The sequence below is a fragment of the Lynx canadensis genome, chromosome A2 (assembly GCF_007474595.2).
Source record: "Lynx canadensis isolate LIC74 chromosome A2, mLynCan4.pri.v2, whole genome shotgun sequence".
NCBI classification, from domain to species: domain Eukaryota; kingdom Metazoa; phylum Chordata; class Mammalia; order Carnivora; family Felidae; genus Lynx; species Lynx canadensis.
The window spans coordinates 127,391,528-127,410,085 of record NC_044304.2 but is presented as its reverse complement, the minus strand read 5'-3'; the positions used below and the strand labels follow the sequence as shown (position 1 = coordinate 127,410,085).

Genomic DNA, 18,558 nt, shown 5'->3' with positions numbered 1-18,558 from the left:
ACTTTGTTGGTGGCACACTTGGATATAGTTAAAGGTACTAGGTAAAAATAGTTCCATGGTCCAATAAGTTTGGCAAACAATACTTGGTATATTGACTAGAGATTAATGATATAGACTAGCATATTGAAAGCTCTGAGAAGCCACGAAGACGGTGTATTCTGGGACCCAAACTTCAAAAGCATGGGAGCGTGTTTTCTCTCCACACCACAAGGCAATGCTCTGGACACTAGCTGGGTGTCCTACAATTCAGCTCAATTCTGACACTATCTACTCGTAGGCAGCATCAGATCCCATAGGTTAAGGGCTCAGTCCTATAAGACTGCCCCTCCCTTCAGATGCCAAATGCAAGCCCAGCACATTACTTGTGTTTCTGACCAACTAGGTACACGATTGGAGTTTCCCACCATTCCCTCCTCAGGTTTGATTAATTTGTTGAGCAGCTCATAGAACTCAGAAAAACATTTTATTTCCTAGATTACAGGTTATTGTAAAGGATATAACCCAGAAACAGCCAGATGGAAGAGCAAAATATGGGGACAGGGCAGGGACATTCCATGTCCTCTCTAGACACACCACTCTCCCCAAATCTCTATGTGTTCCCCAACTGGGAAGGAAGGTCTCTGAACCTTCTCTTTTTGGGCTTTTATGGAGCAATAGATTCAATCATTGCCATTAGCTATGGATTCAACCTCCTGTCCCTGTGCCCTATCTGGAGAACTGGGGATGGGTCTGAAAATTCCAACCCTTTAAACACAGGGTTGGCTCTCCTGGCAACCAGCCCCCTTCTTGGGTGTAGTCCCAAAATCACTTCATTAATAAAACAAGAGACAGAGTTATCACTCTCATTACTGGAAATTCCAAGGGGTTTGCAAGCTGTGAGCTAAGAACTGGGGACAAAAACCAAGGATATATGAGAAACATATTATGATCATTTAAATGACCAAATACATATTTCTTATAATTCACAATATAGTGCCTACCTATAAACATATTTAACAAGGTTTGAATCTTAACCAGGATTTCACAAAATTATTTAAACATCATTTTTTTTGCAGCATACTTATTAACATCCTATATAACACTATTCTGAACAACAAGCTATTTGCTACACAGATGGAGTCATAACTGAAACTCAATTAAAATATCCATGCTAAGAATTCTGTCCAGAAATATATTCGCTATAAATTACTTTCCAAATAATTTCTTTGAAAGCACTTAGTTTGGCTGCCATTGTCTCTTCAACCTGCTCCAAACAGGTGGGGCATCCCCACCACCTGACAGGAACTGGTCTTGTCAAAGTCATTTCTGACCTCCATATGCTAAAAAACAAACAAACAAACAAACAAAAAACCCACAATGGTCAGTTCTCAGGGATTATCTTATTGTACCTAGTGGCAGCATTTTACAAAGTTGATCAGTTTCTACTTTTTGATAGATTTTAGTTTTTGTTTTTCCACTTTCTCCCAGGACACAAAACTCTTAATGCACTGGCTGTTTCTTCTCAAGTACCTTTGTAGGTTCCTCATTTTCTGCTTGCACTTTTAGAGTGCCCTGAGGGTTCGGTTCTTAGATTGCTTCTTTTTATATCTAAAAATATTCCCTTGGTGATTTCATTTAGTCTCAAGGTTTAAAATATTTTAAATTATATTTTGACAATTAAATTATATGCTGACAATTCCAAAGTATACATTTCAAGTTCAACTCTCTTTTCAAATTCCAGGCATATCTCCACCCTCTAGATATTTTCTCAAAGTTGATATGTCCAAATTGAACTTCTGATCTTCCCTCTCAAATGTCTTTCTCCTTTAGCCCTCCCCCTCTTGTTAACAGCAACTATCTTTCTAGTTCTCTATAAACACAAAGCTTGGAATCATCCTTTTCTCTTTCATGTCTATATCCAAACCATAGGCAAATCTTGCTGGCTCTACCTGCAGATTGCATGTGGAATCCAACCACTTTCCACCATCTCTACTGCTATCATCCTGGAACACTGCATGAGCTACACCAATTTTTCATTCTGGAATACTAAAAAAAATTTAATTCACGTCTCTATTCCACTGTTGCCCCTCCACAGCCCATTATCAACACAGCGCTAAAATGATCTAACATGTATGGAAGATAAAGTCATTTATTTGTTCATAACTCAGTTATCACATCACATTGCAAGGCCAACTTCTTTATAAAAGGCAAAAGCCCTATGTGATATGCTCCTAATCCTCACCACATTTATAAACTCATGTCTAGCTACTCTCCTTGTTCACTGACCTCTAGCTACACTGGCTTCTTTGCTGTTCCTAGAACTTGTCACACATGCTTCCATCGTCCATGCAAATAACTCAAACCTGTGCAGATTCACCTTCTTAGTGAGGCCTGCGCTGGCCATCCTGTTGAAAATTGCTTGATCTGCCTGCCCTCTCAATATCCCATATCCCTCCTCCGTGCTACATTTTTTCTGTAGAGTTTATCACCTAACATAGTAATTTACTTATTTGTTGTGGTTATTGCAGGTCTCCTTCCACTAGAATGTAAGCACTGGCACCCTATTATTATAATGAATAACAATAAATAGGACTGCACAACAAATTATCTAGCATGGAGGAGTAAAAATAATTTTCCCTCTTCCTCTCTAGGTTCTTGACTGAGACTCCTCTTTCCCCATCCTTCACCCTGTAATAAAAAAAATAAAAATAAATAAAAATAAAAAAACCAGATTAACAGGAAAAAAAAACAAAGATATTTAATAACATGTATACCTCCAGTATACATGCGAGACACTCAGGAAAACTGAGTAACTTTCCAAAATGGCCCAACCATCTCCAAAGAAAGACAAAAGATGTTACGGTTGGGGGAGCCAGTTATGGAAGATTTTCAGGTAAAGCACAGTAAAGAAGAGTAAGGTTATTACACAGGTTTAAGTCCACGTCTTCTCCATTCATCAGAGTTTCTAGTGATTTAGTTATCTTCCTCTTCCTAGTACAAGGGGAGACACCCTTACAAATTGAGATATTCCTTTCAAATATAAATATCTTTTACAAAAACAACATCCTCTTGTTTTTCAGAGCGTCTCCCATGTCTATAGTTTTTGTTTTTTTTTTTTTAAGAAAAGTAATCAGCCTAAAATACTTTTTAGACCTAAAAGGCATATTTAGAGGTGGCAAATTCTGCTCTTCACTAGGTAGTTCCCCATACAGCAAGGTCTGGAGAAAAGCAGGGGAGGAGTTTGAGTAGCAAAATTGAGAGGAGAAAGAATCTGAATTTTGTAGAAGGGTCCAAGTAAGTCCTGCATGATAGGGAACATATATACCACACATCTACAGTTATCTTCCAGTGACTTTGGTTATAGTTGATGTTCATGTAAATTCATACCGCTTCATCTATCCTGACACCATCATCACATGGAAAGAAATCTTGGGAGAAGCAGGTTAAGTAAGACAAGGACCTCTGCCTGATTCACTGATGAAATATTTTATGATAAGTCTAGTACTACTAAATTTTTAAATTTAAGTTATCTCCTATTATCACAATTATTTCCTGAATTATAGTTCTTTGCCAGGGTTGGATGTTGGGTTTTCCTTAAATGTCTGACATTCCTTGGACATCTGTGTTTATGAAGGACTACATCAACTTCCAGATTGCTGTGAAAAGCAAGTTTCCTCAGCAATTAGACAGCCATTTGAACAGAAGCTATGGTTCTGTGTAAGTTGTCAGGGCATCTCAAACAGCAGGCACCTGCAGGTATGTGGATGGCTTACAGAAGCTATTGTTTCCTACACATGCCCAAGTAAGGAGGCTTTACTCTGGGAGTGGAATGGTGTCATTACTCATCCTTCCCTTCCCCAAGCGAAAATTTACTTCACCTCTACTCTACTTTCTATAGCACCCCAATACCCTCACTGAGGAGCCTCCCTGGGAATAGGATAATCTGTTTCCTTGAAAATTTATTGTTTTAGGTTTTACCCTAAAGAAAAAGCTATCTCAGTTAATAGCAGTTTAGCTGGAGGAAAGAAGGGCAGGGGTTCCCAATGCAGTTCTTCAATTAATCAGCATGACTGAACACTGGCCCATTCCTTTTGTCTCCCCCCACCCCCACCACCCAAATCTGAGCCTTAAAATTTCTCTAGGATACCTGGCCATGGTTCTCTTTTCTCTCAATCCAATCCCTTCTGCTTTATTCCCTCCTGGAATGTCTCAAAAATCCTCCTCTTCTCCAGAACTTTTAGGACTTCATTCTTATATTTTCTGTTATTGGGACCAAGAAAGAGGGAAAACAATCATGGTTGATTATACTCAATCTGTCATCTGGAATTGAAGGTACCAGCATTAACATAAATATAAAAACTTTGGAGATCTACTGGTGGTACCAACATCTTCTTTCCTAGTGTGTTCTTTTAATTGCTAAATAAACTTTCACTTCAGAAAATTAAAATAACTACCCTAAGAATGTACAAATTTTTAATTGTCCTTCGGCAACCTGAATTCTCAAAGAACTAATCTCAGAATTGAAACTGAAACTCATAGCACAAACAATTGCCTAAAACCAACCGTCAGATCAGGAGTTAATTATGCCAATTCTGGAACACCAAAAAAATCTCATACCTACTATATGCCCTATAGTATGTAATTCAAGACATATTCAATCCAGAAAACTTGGAAGAATTACAAAAATTCATTCAAGAAAAAGACTAAAAGTCACGTTATAGATATTACTATTTTGCCCAGAAGGAAAAAAAAAGACTGGTAGATTTCATGTATCGATTTGTGTAGGGAGGATAGATTAAGCTATTGTATTGATCATTTCTTAAATATAGTTTTCTATTTTTTACCATACACCTGTACAGACTAAAAAGAAGAAAATGCGTAAGTTATTGAGAAAACTTTTATGTTGATTACTGGTCTAACTTCCAGTTGCTTATATATCAAACTATACACACATAATACACATACCCCCATAGATTACCTAAGTATATTTTTGATATTTAGTTTGTATCTAAGGTGTGCATGACTCAGGGTCCATTTTTTCCTTGCAAAAATTATACCAAAGAGTCAAAAGGGAGGTTTAAAAAAAAAAAAAAGGGACATTCAAATAAATGTTCAGAATGGGAAAACAAGGGGTAATCTGGCCCAGAAGAAAAAGGGGACAGATGCTGACAATGTAAAGTTAATCCTGTTTGAGGTTTTTTGTTTTTGCTTTTTGCTGCATTTGTTCTGTTCATAGGCTACAGATAATCCTCAGACCAAAATTCAAGGTATGGCCATTTTCTTATCAAGCAAAAGAGGTAGATGGGGCACTTGGGTAGCTTAGTCAGTTAAGCCACCAACTCTTGATTTCAGCTTGGGTCATGATCTCACGGTTCCTGAGGTTCATGAGATTGAGCCCAGCATGGGTCTCGGAGCTGTCAATGCTCCCGTTGTCTCTTCCTCCTTCTCTGCCCCACCCCCTGCTCTCTCTCAAAAACTAATAAACATTAAAAAAAAAAGTAGTAGGTATATCTTCCAGGAAATAATTAAGATTCATAAATTAATAATTTCATTTTCTTCAGTTTGAAAATTAAAGATGATTATTAACAAATATAGCTTTATGTAAAATCTCTTTTTCCCAATCAGGCCTAAAGAGGAAAGAATACTTGCTCCTAGCAAGCAAATACATCAAAATCATAATTAACAAAATCTTTAAACTACAAAAACTTGTGAGGGAAGGATGATAAGAAAGTAAGAGTTTTTCAGGGTTTCAGGTCAAAAATAACTTCTGGAATATGGTCTATGGTCAGCATAAGAAGCCCCATTGTTTATATATCCTCCATAGTCCAGACTACAGAATAAACTTTTAACAATGACAACTGACGTCATATTGTAAATATTATATTTCTCTCACTCACACACAAGGTTTTATGAGACATTTACTAGTTTTAATGTATCCATAGGATTAATACTCATATGGAGTAGAATGCAAAAAGTGCAGAACTAAAGAAGTCAAATGAAAACAAAAGCACACATTTCTTAGGATTTAAAAATATTGCACATAATAAGTTTGCACAGAAATTACTGGCTGTTTGTATAAACAGAATGAGGTATTAGTCAATCTCTAGATAAAGATGAGTGCAAAGAAGAGGAACCACACACAAGAGATACATAAATTCATAGAAGACCTAGAGCGCCAACGACTAAGAGAAATGTGAAAAGATGTGTAAATAAGCTATGATTTCAACACTACAAAATCATTAGCCAGGGACCAAACATGTAACAATGTCTTGGCAATATTTCAAAAGTTTTCAACTGTCTTTCAGCCTAAATGGCTATAAGCAATACAATCATTTCCCTTACTCCAATTTTACTACAGAAAGGTATGATTCTGTGGTAAATATTAAACCGTGACTTTCTGAAACTTTCAGCGGAAAGATACTATTATCCTTTGTTGAGTGACTCAATTACAGTTTCATGTACATTTAGCAACCCAAATCAGAGATGCTGCAGAGCATGCAACTTTAAATTAGCAAAGGTTTCACTGCAAAAACCACTGAAGTTCACAAATTTAAATCTACAGTAAGTTTTAAAGTTTAACTTTTAAATACGTATCAGGTGAACTCAATCTTTTCTTGGTAATAAAACTGGCCACGCAAGTAAGCCCAAGGGCAAGTAGAGAAAAAAAGACCAGGCAGAATTATAATATCTTTTCTTTTTTTTAAAAAGAATGTTTCCTAATCAGGAAAATTAATAATTATCTATTTCTCTAACTGAATGTTGCTGAATTTTCAAAAACCATTTAAATACATTTAATATCTATATCAAGTTAAGTGAAATCATGCACTTGTCAAAATAGTTCACAGAAAACTGTTTTGCATCAAAGATATTGAAGAAGAGTCAACTAGTTGGATTTAGTGAGGACAAACAGTGAACTACTGTCCTGAACAGTCAGTGTATGTAGTAACCATATTTCCTCTTCGTTGTGTGACAGTCCTGCAGTGCTTGCTAGATCCATGGAATCTATTTTCAGTCTGTACTGTGTGCCGATTGGTGGTGTCAAAACCACTAAAAGAAAACATTTTCTCCATATCTTCAAACATGTCATCAAACAGTCCACCTCCAAAAGAAAACTCCTGGAAATGATGTCTTTGTCTACTGGAACCATCCTGGCGTGTCTGGAAGTGATTTTCAAAATGCTTCTTGGACCGAGTGTTTTGGTTTTGACCAAAAAATCCAAAGTCTTTAAATAAGTCATCAAAATTAAAGTTAAATGATTGCTCAAAAGGGCTTCCGTTACCTCTTTGTCCTTTACCATTAGTAAAAGCACTGTGTCCAAGTGTATCATACTCTTTTCGCCTGTTAGCATCTGAGAGTGTTTCATATGCTGAAGGAAATAAAAATATTAGTAACTGAAGGTAATCAAAATTACATATAACCCAACCTCTTCAAATAAGTGAATTCAATTCTCTATTTTAGGGAAGAATATCATACCATCAATAAAACCAAAACATTATAAACGTAGGAAAAAGGTAAAATGAAAGTTACAGTAGGCAGGGCCTTTGTCTTGTTCACTGTACAGTATCGGCCGTTAGCATATGCCTGCCCCCAATAAATATCCAATAAATATTTGTTAAATGAATGCTACCATTACTTAAAGGTAAGCATATGGGTAACAATTAGTTATTTTTCATATTATTTGGGTAAAACTATTCTTGTATTAAATAACTTAATGGCTCAATATAACTTTAATTAGTTATATTTAGAAGAATTAAGATTTCTCACTTCCTTACTAGCTGAAGTCAATGTTTAACTCCAACTCTCTATTCAATTACCCCCATCCACCATTAATTACCATATGCTCAGTGCAACTTGTTTCAGGGCTAGTCTTAAGCTAAAATTTGTTTCATATTTTTTCTTTAAAGACAAATGTCATTTTTAAACATAGATGAAGAAAAAACCCACATTTCAAAGTCTATTTAAACTTTTTATACTTAATATTTTTATATTTAATCTCCATACTTAGTAAAAACCATGTTTCATAGGTTAGCTTATAAGTTTTGGGAACCTAAAATTCCTTTCAACATGTAAACAATAAGCTACTTCATAAACAATAAAAGAAAGAAGTAATACATTATCAACATTTTAAGATCTATATGTCAATAAAAATGCATACTACCATTTATCCATCCATCCAGGAATCAAAGTATTTATCATAAGAAAATAGTCTCAAGAATCTCCCTTTATTTAAATGTAGATCCCTCTCTGCCACCCACCTCCACAGTATCTCCAGATACATACACTTCTTAGCTATCATTCTCCTTTACTAGTTAATATCTGTGAGACCTCAGAGACAGTCATTTACTTACCTTCTGCAATCTCTCTGAATTTTGCTTCAGCATCAGGGCTCTTATTTTTGTCAGGATGGTACTTCATGGCCAACTTATGAAAAGCTTTCTTGATTTGGCGCTCTGATGCTGATTTTGGCACACCTAAGATATCATAGTAACTTTTGGAGGCCAAAATTAATTCCGTTATCATTAAAATGCAGATTGCAAAGACGAAAACTGACTGGGGAGTAGCCATTTTTAATATCCTAAAAAAGAAAAAAAAAAATTATCCATGGAGCTAACGTTAAGATTTTTTAAAAAGAAGCCCAGTGAACTTTTAGGATACAAGCTATACTTCCTGCAGTATTAACATTGTTAAGCATATAGTATCTTGTACTTGTTTCCATGTTATTTCATTTTACAGGCTTTATTACCCCTACATTGGTTGTAATCTTCTTGAAGGCAAATATAATTCAACCTAAGTGGGAAAAAATCTTCTTTGCTTTACCTTTCCACTAATACTCTGGTCATACACAGAGTAGACACAAAAATACTCAATAACTGATTTTTGCCAGTTAATATTGAAGATTCATCATTTGCAAACATTGTAAAAAGGGTGGGAAATCCAAATAACTTTTCAAAGGATGTCAATTTCCCTTTCAAAAATTCATATTCTAGGGGCGCCTGGGTGGCGCAGTCGGTTAAGCGTCCGACTTCAGCCAGGTCACGATCTCGCGGTCCGGGAGTTCGAGCCCCGCGTCAGGCTCTGGGCTGATGGCTCAGAGCCTGGAGCCTGTTTCTGATTCTGTGTCTCCCTCTCTCTCTGCCCCTCCCCCGTTCATGCTCTGTCTCTCTCTGTCCCAAAAATAAATAAACGTTGAAAAAAAATTTTTTTAAAAATTCATATTCTAAAAGGATTAAAAATAAGAGTATTTAACTTCACAGAAAAAGTACATTACCAAGGTAAACAGCCCAGTAGGTCTGAATTGATAATCTTCCCTTCCTAAGAATATGTACCAACTTCAGCCTTCATTTTGGCAAGGTGAGCCAAGTATTGCAAATAGAAAATCTCATCATAATAGTATTGACAATACAGTAGAATGTAATGATTTTTTAATTGTAACATCCCAAATATTTAACAGAAAAATGGATAAATGAGTTTTGTTAAAAACTTGTAATTAACAGAATTTAACATTTCTCCTAAGGCTACCAGAAAAACGAACTGTCATAGTCGTTACTTTGGATAAGCTAGTTATTTTCAAACTTCTCAGTAGTCATTAAAATATCTAACCTTAAAGAAGTTTTACATTAGAATTCAACTTAGAATTCTGGGTAGTATAGATTTAATGACTTGGGATTCAAAACGAATGTGATCCTGTTTTTTGAACTCTACTACAGGAGTTCTTAACCTATGATGACATTAAAGGCTGACGAAAGACAATACGGTTTGTGGAAACTGCCTGCCTTTCTCTCCTGTGGCATTTTCTGAGCGTAATTAGCAGATGGATTCCTCCTTTCCAGAGAGTTACTCATAGTCACGGGCACCGAGGATCAAGTACGACCGTCTAAAGAACGCAGAGGGAGTACTGCGGACGCCACAAAGACTGCAGGTACTTCCTAGTCAAAGGGTGGGTCTGAAACTGACAGGGAGGCACATATTACTGGTTTAATGAAAGTTACTCCACAGTTTAGTATCTGACACTTTTTTAGGAGACCGACTTTGTATTATACTGACTTCTCCTTCCCAAGAGGGACCCATCGGACAGCAGCCTGGGCCTTACTCCCCAGAGCCGGTGGCCGGTTGGGCTGCACTGCCCAGCCCTTACCCCAAGACGACCCCATACGCGTCCGGTCCGTCCAGGCACCGCCCTCGCGGCTGTCCGCGGCCCGGAGGCCAGCCCTGGGAGGAGCTGTCCGACGCCCGAAAAAGCCAGCGGCCAACCCAAAACACAAAACGCCCTATTCTGTGGTTCGGTCATCTCCTTTTTCCTCGTCCCTCAAGAACACCAGGCAGCCTGAAGCGCTTGCGACGACCGTGGCGACCACCAAGAGGTCAGTCTACAAAGACCGGCCGAAGCCCTGGGGACACTCTAAACACCCCTCCCCGCGACCTCCCGGCCTCTCCCCACATCCTCACCCTCCGACTGCTGCTGCTCAACAGAGCAGAGGCGCCGGGAGACTGACGACCGGCTCCACACAGCTGCTCGGCCCGGCCCTTCGCCCAGGTCTCCACGGCCTCCCCTAGCCGGCGGGCGCCCCACTGCCGGTTGCACACCGACCTAACGCTCCGCCTGCCGCCACCGCCGCGACCCCTCTCAGCCCGCTCCCCACTGGCCGGCGGCCGCTGCTGGCGCCGCCACCTCAGAAGACCTACACGAAACGCTTCCCTATTGGCTCCCGCTTCCCCACCTGACCCTGGCGCCCTACGCGCACGTGGAAAACTGTTGTTGCCGCTCAGCCGGTGCGTCACTTCCGGCCCCAACCTCCCTAAAGGGCCGTGCTGAAGCCTGAAGAAGCGGAAGTGAGTCGAGTTTTGCAGCGTCTTTTCTCTCGGCCTATTCCGGCGCAGGCGCGGTGGCCTCGGACGGCCTGGACTTGTGGCCCCACCTTGGCAAGGAGGTTCCGCTAGCGCCCCTCGTCGGCCTGGGCCTTCTGGGCCGCACCTGAGCGATGCCTCGCTATTGCGCAGCGATTTGCTGTAAGAACCGTCGGGGACGAAACAGTAAGGACCGGAAGCTGAGTTTTTATCCGTAAGTTGTCCTTCGAGCAGAAGCGTCAGACGCCTTGTCTTTGGGCCACTGTCCTGTGGCCGTTGTAGCCACGGTTTGGGGTTATCTGGAAATTCGTCCTCGGCTCTCCGGGCGTGGCTCTTCACTGCGCGGGAGGAGGATGTTAAGGGTCGAGTTGAGTTTACCTAGAAATGCCCTGGGCTAGGACACTGAGCTGGTGGCGAGGCATATAGGGGCCTTTTTGGGTGTTAAATAGCCCCCTAAAACAGTAGAGTTTGGGCGGTGCTCCGTGGATTTCCGAGCGTTTCCCCACCTCACCTGATCTCATTTTATTGTACGACGTTAACCACCACTTAAGGCACACATCAAACCCGCCAAGTGGGACGTTGCATTCACAGTTAATTTACACCTTCTGTGAGTTAGGTTGCATAGATGTTCTTAAGTCCGTCTTCTCCCGACGAAACTAAGGCCCTTCAGAAAGTAGGTTACCTTGAAAGTTCTGTGACAAAGCCAGGATTACAACCTGTGCCCTGCTCAGGGCTCTATAGACTCTTTATTTGTACAGACAACAGGCTAAGTGTTGTTCCAAACTACTACTGCCACGAAATATTTCCGTGAACCCACAGAAGTGTTCATTTTTATTCAGAAGACGAGGGAAGCAGTAGTAACTCGGAGTCCAAGCTCCAAAGCCAGACTTAGTAGGTTCACAACCTGGCTCCACTACTCTGTAGCTGAATGACCTTCTGCAAAGTTTGAACTCTCTGTGCCTGAGATCTCTCACCCGTGGAGTTATTAATTGTACCTACTTCACACTTTGTGTGTAAATAGGTAAAGCTGCACTTGACAGTCAGTACGTGCTTAATATATGTGAGAATCAACATATTTGCAATACTCTGTTTCCTTTTTTTCTTGTTGTAAAAATAATTCATTTAGCTCTAACCTGGTCGTCTTTTACTCTTGTAGATTTTCACCAGCTATTTTTTGAAGCCTGTTTTACTTTAAACCAGAAACTCTGTGTTCGTGGATACAGTTGCTTTCCATGATCTTAACTAATGGAAAAAAAAAAAAAAACTGGCAACCCAAAATAACTTACATATGGCAATATTTCCAGGATTGTCTCCCACCCATAGCCCACAAGATGCAGAGTGATTTTTGAGAGGAATTGTTAGTTATCAATAGCTGTGGCTCTGAGAAGGTTTGTAGCAAAAAATCATGTTAAACTTGATTTAGCCTCATATTTCCCAGATTTATTTGGCCTTGGATTTAGGGGGAATAATGCCAGACTCCAAATTCTTTTAAGTTAATCTTTCCATAGTTACTGTTTTTAAGGAGGGAAAAATAATAATGCCAGAGGAGGTCAATTGTAAAGATTTTTTTCCTCCAATTATGAATTTACTGAAAGTGGGTTTTTTATGTTTTTTATTTCCATATGTAGTCTGAAAAATAAAAATTGAATTAGTTTTAGTCCCCTAATAGCACCAAAGTTGAAAAATTGAATTTGTTAATGCTAACACTGTAATAAGCTCTACTGTATACTAATTTGATAATTCAGTTTACATATGTATATAATATTCAGTTTATACTGTGATTATTTTATACTTTTGGGGGGATTAATACGGCATTGAAACAAAATTACTGAGCAAATTGAACCACACTGTAAAGATACGAAGTTGTTCAGGAAACCTATTCCAGGAGATTTCTTAGAGATTTACCTGCTGAGAAAGTATTGTAGTCCAGTTACTAATGAGGATATGCACAAACTGATTTTTTTTTAATTAATTAATTATTTATTTATTTAGTTTGGTAACCTAGTATAGGTACAATAGAAATAATCTGCAAACAGCATGCTTATACATAAAATGACATTTAAAAATATTGTAAAAGGCACATTCCCTTTTTAGATGTAGCAGAAAAAGTATGAACTTACCTATGGCTAACAGAATTTAGGTCTTCTGAAAAGAAAATCATTTTTGCCTTTAAATGCCTTTTCTGGTTATGTGTGTTATACTTACAACCTAAATTACTGATACATGCAAGGTTAAAAGTTTTTCAAACCATGTATGAATATTGTATCTATGGTAAGAACTTACAAAGGTAGATCATCTGATTATTCCATATAAGGGTATCTGGGTTAAAAATTATTTCCTACAAAGTACCCAGACTCCTTTTCCTTAGCATCTTCTAAAAAATTTTTTATTTTAAAGTTTATCTTTATTTTTGAGACAGAGAGAGACAGAACATGAGTGGGGGAGGGGCAGAGAGAGAGGGAGACACAGAATCCAAAGCAGGCTCCAGGTTCTGAGGTGTCAGCACAGAGCCCGACGCCAGGCTCGAACTCGTCAACTGCAAGATCGTGACCTGAGCCGAAGTCGGATGCTCAACCGACTGAGCCACCAGGCACCCCTCCTTAGCATCTTATAAAGTTATCAATATTTGCAGGGGTGTGGGGGGAGGCATGCTATTACAAAGCATAACCTAAATGGTTGGGATTGAGAGGGAATGTATAATTGCTGCTTTCTATATAAGAAACCTTATGTCGTTACTATTTTTTAAAAATAAGAATTTAGACATCTCATAAAATCATTGAAATATGAATTACTGTTAACTCTTGTTTAATGGAGTTTAACTGAAACCTATTTAGATTGGTAGGAAAAGTTTTCTCTCAGATTCTGTCATTAGCCTAATTTTGCCTATAACACACATTTCATTATGTTAGCACCAACTCTAAATAGAGGTTATTTTCAGCCCAGGAACAGCACAAAAAGAACTGTCTTTTCTCTGTCTTTTCTCTTTGATTTCAATTTCATGTTATAAAATATGAGTCTGTTCTTTACAACATTTTTAGTTCTTGTGTCAGTTTTCTTTCATAACTTGAATTTTAGGGTTCTCAGTTTATTGGTCATATAAGTTTAGAAATAGTAGACTAAATTATGTATGGATAGATTTGAGGCTGATTCTGGTAAAGGGCATGGAATATTAGTACTTTTATAAAATATAGTATTCATTGTCAACTAAATCACTTACTTGAACTAACTTTAAAAAAAATATTAATATTAATAAGGGCCTAAAGTTTAATACTTCCTTGAAATAAAGAAAAGACACCATTTGACTTATTAGTATATAGTATCAGTATAGAATACATTTGAATAGGACTTTGTAGTTAATGCAAGCTCTTTCCCAGTTCTAGGCAAAATATACAACAAAATAAAAATATAATATAATCCACAGAAAATATGAGTAGATTTTATCCTTTGTTGGAACACACATATTTTACTTGAAGAGACTCTGAGTTCTGTTTTACCAGCCAGTCTTCTCAAAAGCTTTGGCTACATGTCTTAGAGCTTACTCATCTTTCCTCGAGAGGGGATGTAGTAATTATCACAAAGATGCTCTTACATGGTAGGGACTGTTGCCTTGCTTTTGCAGCACTCAGTGCATAGGTTACCCTATGTATGCAGTCCTGGAACTTGGCAAAATTGTAAAAATATAGCAAAGTTTTCCTTTTTTAATTTCAGGTTTCCTCTACATGACAAAGAAAGACTTGAAAAATGGTTAAAGAATATGAAACGTGATTCATGGGTTCCCAGTAAATACCAGTTCCTGTGTAGTGACCATTTTACTCCTGACTCTCTTGACATCAGATGGGGTATTCGATATTTGAAACAAACTGCAATTCCAACAATATTTTCTTTGCCTGAAGATAATCAGGTATTGGAGGCAGAGCATAGGGGAGAGGGGGATAATGCAGGGTGGTAGGTTGCAGGGTCGCAGGTAATGAGGTTAAGGGAGGGAGAGGGAAAGATAACTGCTGGGGAAACAGATACTTGAGAAAAAGGAAGAACTAATTTATGCTTTTACTAAAAGTATGATAATTAAAAAAAAAATTAAACCATTGTGAAGCATACCTTAAGAACCAAAGATAACATGTGCATAAATCATTAAGTTATTGACATAAGATAGTGATCTAAGATTTTGTTACTGGTCTTTGAGTGATCTGAAATATTTCCATCATATATTGAATGTGCTTAATACTTTATAAAAAACACTTTGAAGTAATATGAGTTGTTATATGCTTAGAACTTTTTTTAACTGCATAAATTTGTTTGGCCAATTTATAATTAAATATTCAGCACTGACTAATAAGAGAATAAGGTTAGTGAGGACATCTTTAGAATTTGAAAATATTATTTTCTAGGAAAAAGACCCTTCCAAAAAAATATCTCAGAAGAAAAAATTAGATGATGAGAAAGAAGTATGCCTAAAAGCCAAGTCACAAGAATCATTTGCATCAAATGAGCTAAAGAAAAATACAGTTAATACAGATATTCTCCCTGAACACACAGAATTACTTAATTCTTCTACCTTGGTGAAGCCACCAGCTGCAAAAACAGAAGGTATACAAAATAACATATTAACTCTTAATCTGATTAAACAAGATATTGGAAAACCAACATCTACCTTGGAAACATCAGTTACCCAAAACATAGGTGGTTTTCACACATCTTTTGAGAATCTCAATTCTACAACTATTACTTTGACAACTTCAAATTCAGAAGATATTCAACCATCTTTGGAAACCCAAGAAGTACTCGAAATCACTACGAATCATCTTGCTAATGCAAACTTTACAAATAATTCTGTGGAAATAAAGTCAGCACAGGAAAGTCCATTCTTATTCAGCACAATTACTCAAACAGTTGAAGAATTAAATACAAATAAAGAATCTGTTATTGCCATTTTTGTACCCACAGAAAATTCCAAACCTACGATTGATTCTTTTGTACCTGCTCAAAAAGAAACTGTGGAAATGGAAGATCTAGACGTTGAAGACTCCTTATATAAAGATGTAGACTATGAGACAGAAGTTTTACAAATTGAACATTCTTACTGCAGACAAGATATAAATAAGGAACATCTCTGGCAGAAAGTCTCTAAACTACATTCAAAAATAACTCTTCTTGAGCTACAAGAACAACAGACTCTTGGAAGATTGAAGTCTTTGGAAGCTCTTATAAGGCAGCTAAAACAAGAAAACTGGCTATCTGAAGAAAATGTCAAGATTATAGAAAACCACTTCACAACATATGAAGTTACTATGATATAGAGTGTTAAGAGGTTTTAAAGCTGTGACTTTTATATAAGCTTTTTGCAGCCAAACCAAATTATATGTAAAGTGAACTTTTTCCTGTATAAAGTTCTCATCTTAATGAAGCTAAGTGTTCTAATATTATGAACTGTATCCTGTTCTTATAATGTTCATTTTTGGGAAAAACTAGAGAGTTGTTGGGCTGTAGAGAAAAAGTTTCACTATTTGGTAATCTTCTAAATTAAAGTTAAAATAGAGTGAATAAATAATCTGGTAATATGGTTCATAAAATGGGAGAGCATGGATATGGTGAAAGGGATCCAGAAGAGAAATAGACTCAGGTATCAGTCCTGGTTCTACCATTAGCTTATGACTTGGGCAAGTTACTATTGAATCTCAGTCTGTAATCTGTAAAATAAGGGCACTTCCTAAATCTAGTCTGTTTATAGTTCTTTACCTTTCTATTCAGGTACTTCTAATAGAACAAATTTTCTATAAGGTTATAAATACATAATAATAGATATTGGCTAGCATTTGATGTTATTAACTATTGGATTATCCTCAAAATTCTGTGGTGTGTGACGTTTTGACTATATAGTAATCTGTAGTAACAAAGGAAGGTACTCTTTATAATTTTATCCACTTGAACTAAAATAGCCATCCTTTAGCTAGTTCATAGAAGAGGTACATTAAACTTGAAAGAACATGTATTTCAGTACCGTATATGTAGCTGACCATCATAATACAGAGTCACTTAATCTTAACATTCTGTATTTAAGGTTATAATTTGCAAACCAAAGTTTTAATGAGGTTAATTTTTAAAAATCTATATATTACTTTATTTTAGAAATCATACCTTTTATCTGTTCAATGTGTAACTTTTAAAAATGTGTGCTTTTGTCATTTTAAAATTCCAGAATGATAGAGTAGTACTTAATATTCTACATGCCCACTTACATATATTTTATTAAAATACATAAGAAATTATAGATATTTGGTGATGTTCTTAGGCAAGTAGGAGAGAAATGGTGATATAAATAAAAATACTGCTTATATCCATATGAATTTTTTAAAATGTGAAAGCAAAGACTTAATGGGAACAACAGAAATGTGAAAACAAAAAAGATCTTGTAAAATTGTCACTTCATATGATTAAAATATGTTACTGATGGTGGTATTGAGCAAGTTCTGATCAGTGTGATTCATATTTTTTCATCTTTTTTTTTTTTTAAATAAAAAATACTATTACTTATCTTCAAGAAAGATTTTGAGAATTCTTGAGGTAGCATGTTTTTGGTCCTGGAAGATAGGAGGTGCTCAATAAATATTAGTTGACTGCACAGCAAATAGTATACTAATTGTTTTGTAAATTCACGGTGATTGTTTTTGGCCACATTTTAGTTTTTTTAAGCTGATAAAGTTAATTGGTATTATATAAATATGTGTCTGCTAAATACAAAAAGTTGATTTAGACATGTCCTTATGTGATCATGGGACAAAAAAAGAAAAAACTTTAAATTTTTTCATAAACTGTGTGCAGATAATTGGTAGAATTAATATTGTTGCCTTTAAGTATTCTTATATTTCATTTTTACAGTACTTTAATAAAAATAGTATAGATGTAAATAACCTTGATAAGTCATTATGAAGTAATGTTTCAACTCTGTTTTTAACTGTGTATATTGTAGTTATTTTCCATTTGTTTGAAGTAGTTTACTCAGGAATAATTTAAACTCATTGTATTTCTTTAAATTTAATAAATTATAAATATTTAAGATATTTTCTTGGCCTGCCTATATTCAATTCGGGATGTTTCCAACCTGTTAACTTCTAAATATATTTGGGGATTCTGATGAATTTTATTTCTTACTTGCATTATTATAGCAATCTCTTAGCTTATCTTGCCATATTTTTAATCCCTTCCATATCATTGTGGATTCTGTCAGCTTTTTACTTCAACTATAGATCTAACTATAGCATCCACCCACTACTTAACTTTCCCAACTCAGAAATCTGAAATTACTCTTGAATACCTACAGAATAAAACCAAACTTGTTACTATATGTGATCCTATGTGATTGGCTTCATCATGTGTTCTAGCTGCACTACTTATTTAGCATTTTCCAAATATAGAGGTGACTTTCTTCCTGAAATTTAACCAGTCAAAATTGCAGTTTGATTGAATTCCATCTCCTTTTTTCCAGTCAAAATTGTTTTCTCTCTGCTCCTACGGGGCTTCATTTTATAACACCATGACAGCGTTTGCTGTATACTTTTTTACTTCATGATATTTATGGCTGTTTTTTGACCAGATTGCAAGCTTTATAAAGCAGAATTTTCATTAATCACTTACTTCTTTGACAATGTAATATTCACTCAATAAATGTTTGGATGAACATTTTGAATTTGCCTACTTGATTCTTGTCACTTAAAGTCAAGAACCTTCTTAACAGAA

General features: G+C 36.6%; 2 protein-coding genes across 2 annotated transcripts; one reads left to right on the top strand and one right to left on the bottom strand.

Annotated features, from left to right (window-relative positions):
- Nucleotides 1-446: 446 nt before the first annotated feature.
- On the bottom strand, nucleotides 447-10,625 carry DNAJB9 (DnaJ heat shock protein family (Hsp40) member B9). The gene is made up of 3 exons (XM_030308240.2): nucleotides 10,426-10,625; nucleotides 8,328-8,554; nucleotides 447-7,345 (listed from the first exon to the last, which is right to left on the bottom strand). Exons 2-3 carry the CDS (start codon nucleotides 8,542-8,544, stop codon nucleotides 6,894-6,896), a joined length of 669 nt encoding a protein of 222 aa, XP_030164100.1. The 5' UTR covers nucleotides 8,545-8,554; nucleotides 10,426-10,625; the 3' UTR covers nucleotides 447-6,893.
- Nucleotides 10,626-10,810: 185 nt separating this feature from the next.
- THAP5 (THAP domain containing 5) lies at nucleotides 10,811-18,166 on the top strand. The gene is made up of 3 exons (XM_030308239.2): nucleotides 10,811-11,038; nucleotides 14,533-14,725; nucleotides 15,213-18,166. The coding sequence occupies exons 1-3, from the start codon at nucleotides 10,959-10,961 to the stop codon at nucleotides 16,119-16,121; spliced, it is 1,182 nt and encodes a 393-aa protein (XP_030164099.1). The 5' UTR covers nucleotides 10,811-10,958; the 3' UTR covers nucleotides 16,122-18,166.
- Nucleotides 18,167-18,558: the final 392 nt, after the last annotated feature.

What these genes read in the sequence shown, in the direction of transcription:
- DNAJB9 (XM_030308240.2), bottom strand. Translation starts at nt 8,544, where the DNA reads ATGGCTACTCCCCAGTCAGTTTTCGTCTTTGCAATCTGCATTTTAATG. An exon ending in ATTCAGAGAGATTGCAGAAG is followed by an intron (nt 7,346 to 8,327) that starts GTAAGTAAATGA and finishes TATTTCCTTCAG; the next exon opens with CATATGAAACACTCTCAGAT.
- THAP5 (XM_030308239.2), top strand. Translation starts at nt 10,959, where the DNA reads ATGCCTCGCTATTGCGCAGCGATTTGCTGTAAGAACCGTCGGGGACGA. An exon ending in CGGAAGCTGAGTTTTTATCC is followed by an intron (nt 11,039 to 14,532) that starts GTAAGTTGTCCT and finishes TTTTAATTTCAG; the next exon opens with GTTTCCTCTACATGACAAAG. An exon ending in CTTTGCCTGAAGATAATCAG is followed by an intron (nt 14,726 to 15,212) that starts GTATTGGAGGCA and finishes ATTATTTTCTAG; the next exon opens with GAAAAAGACCCTTCCAAAAA.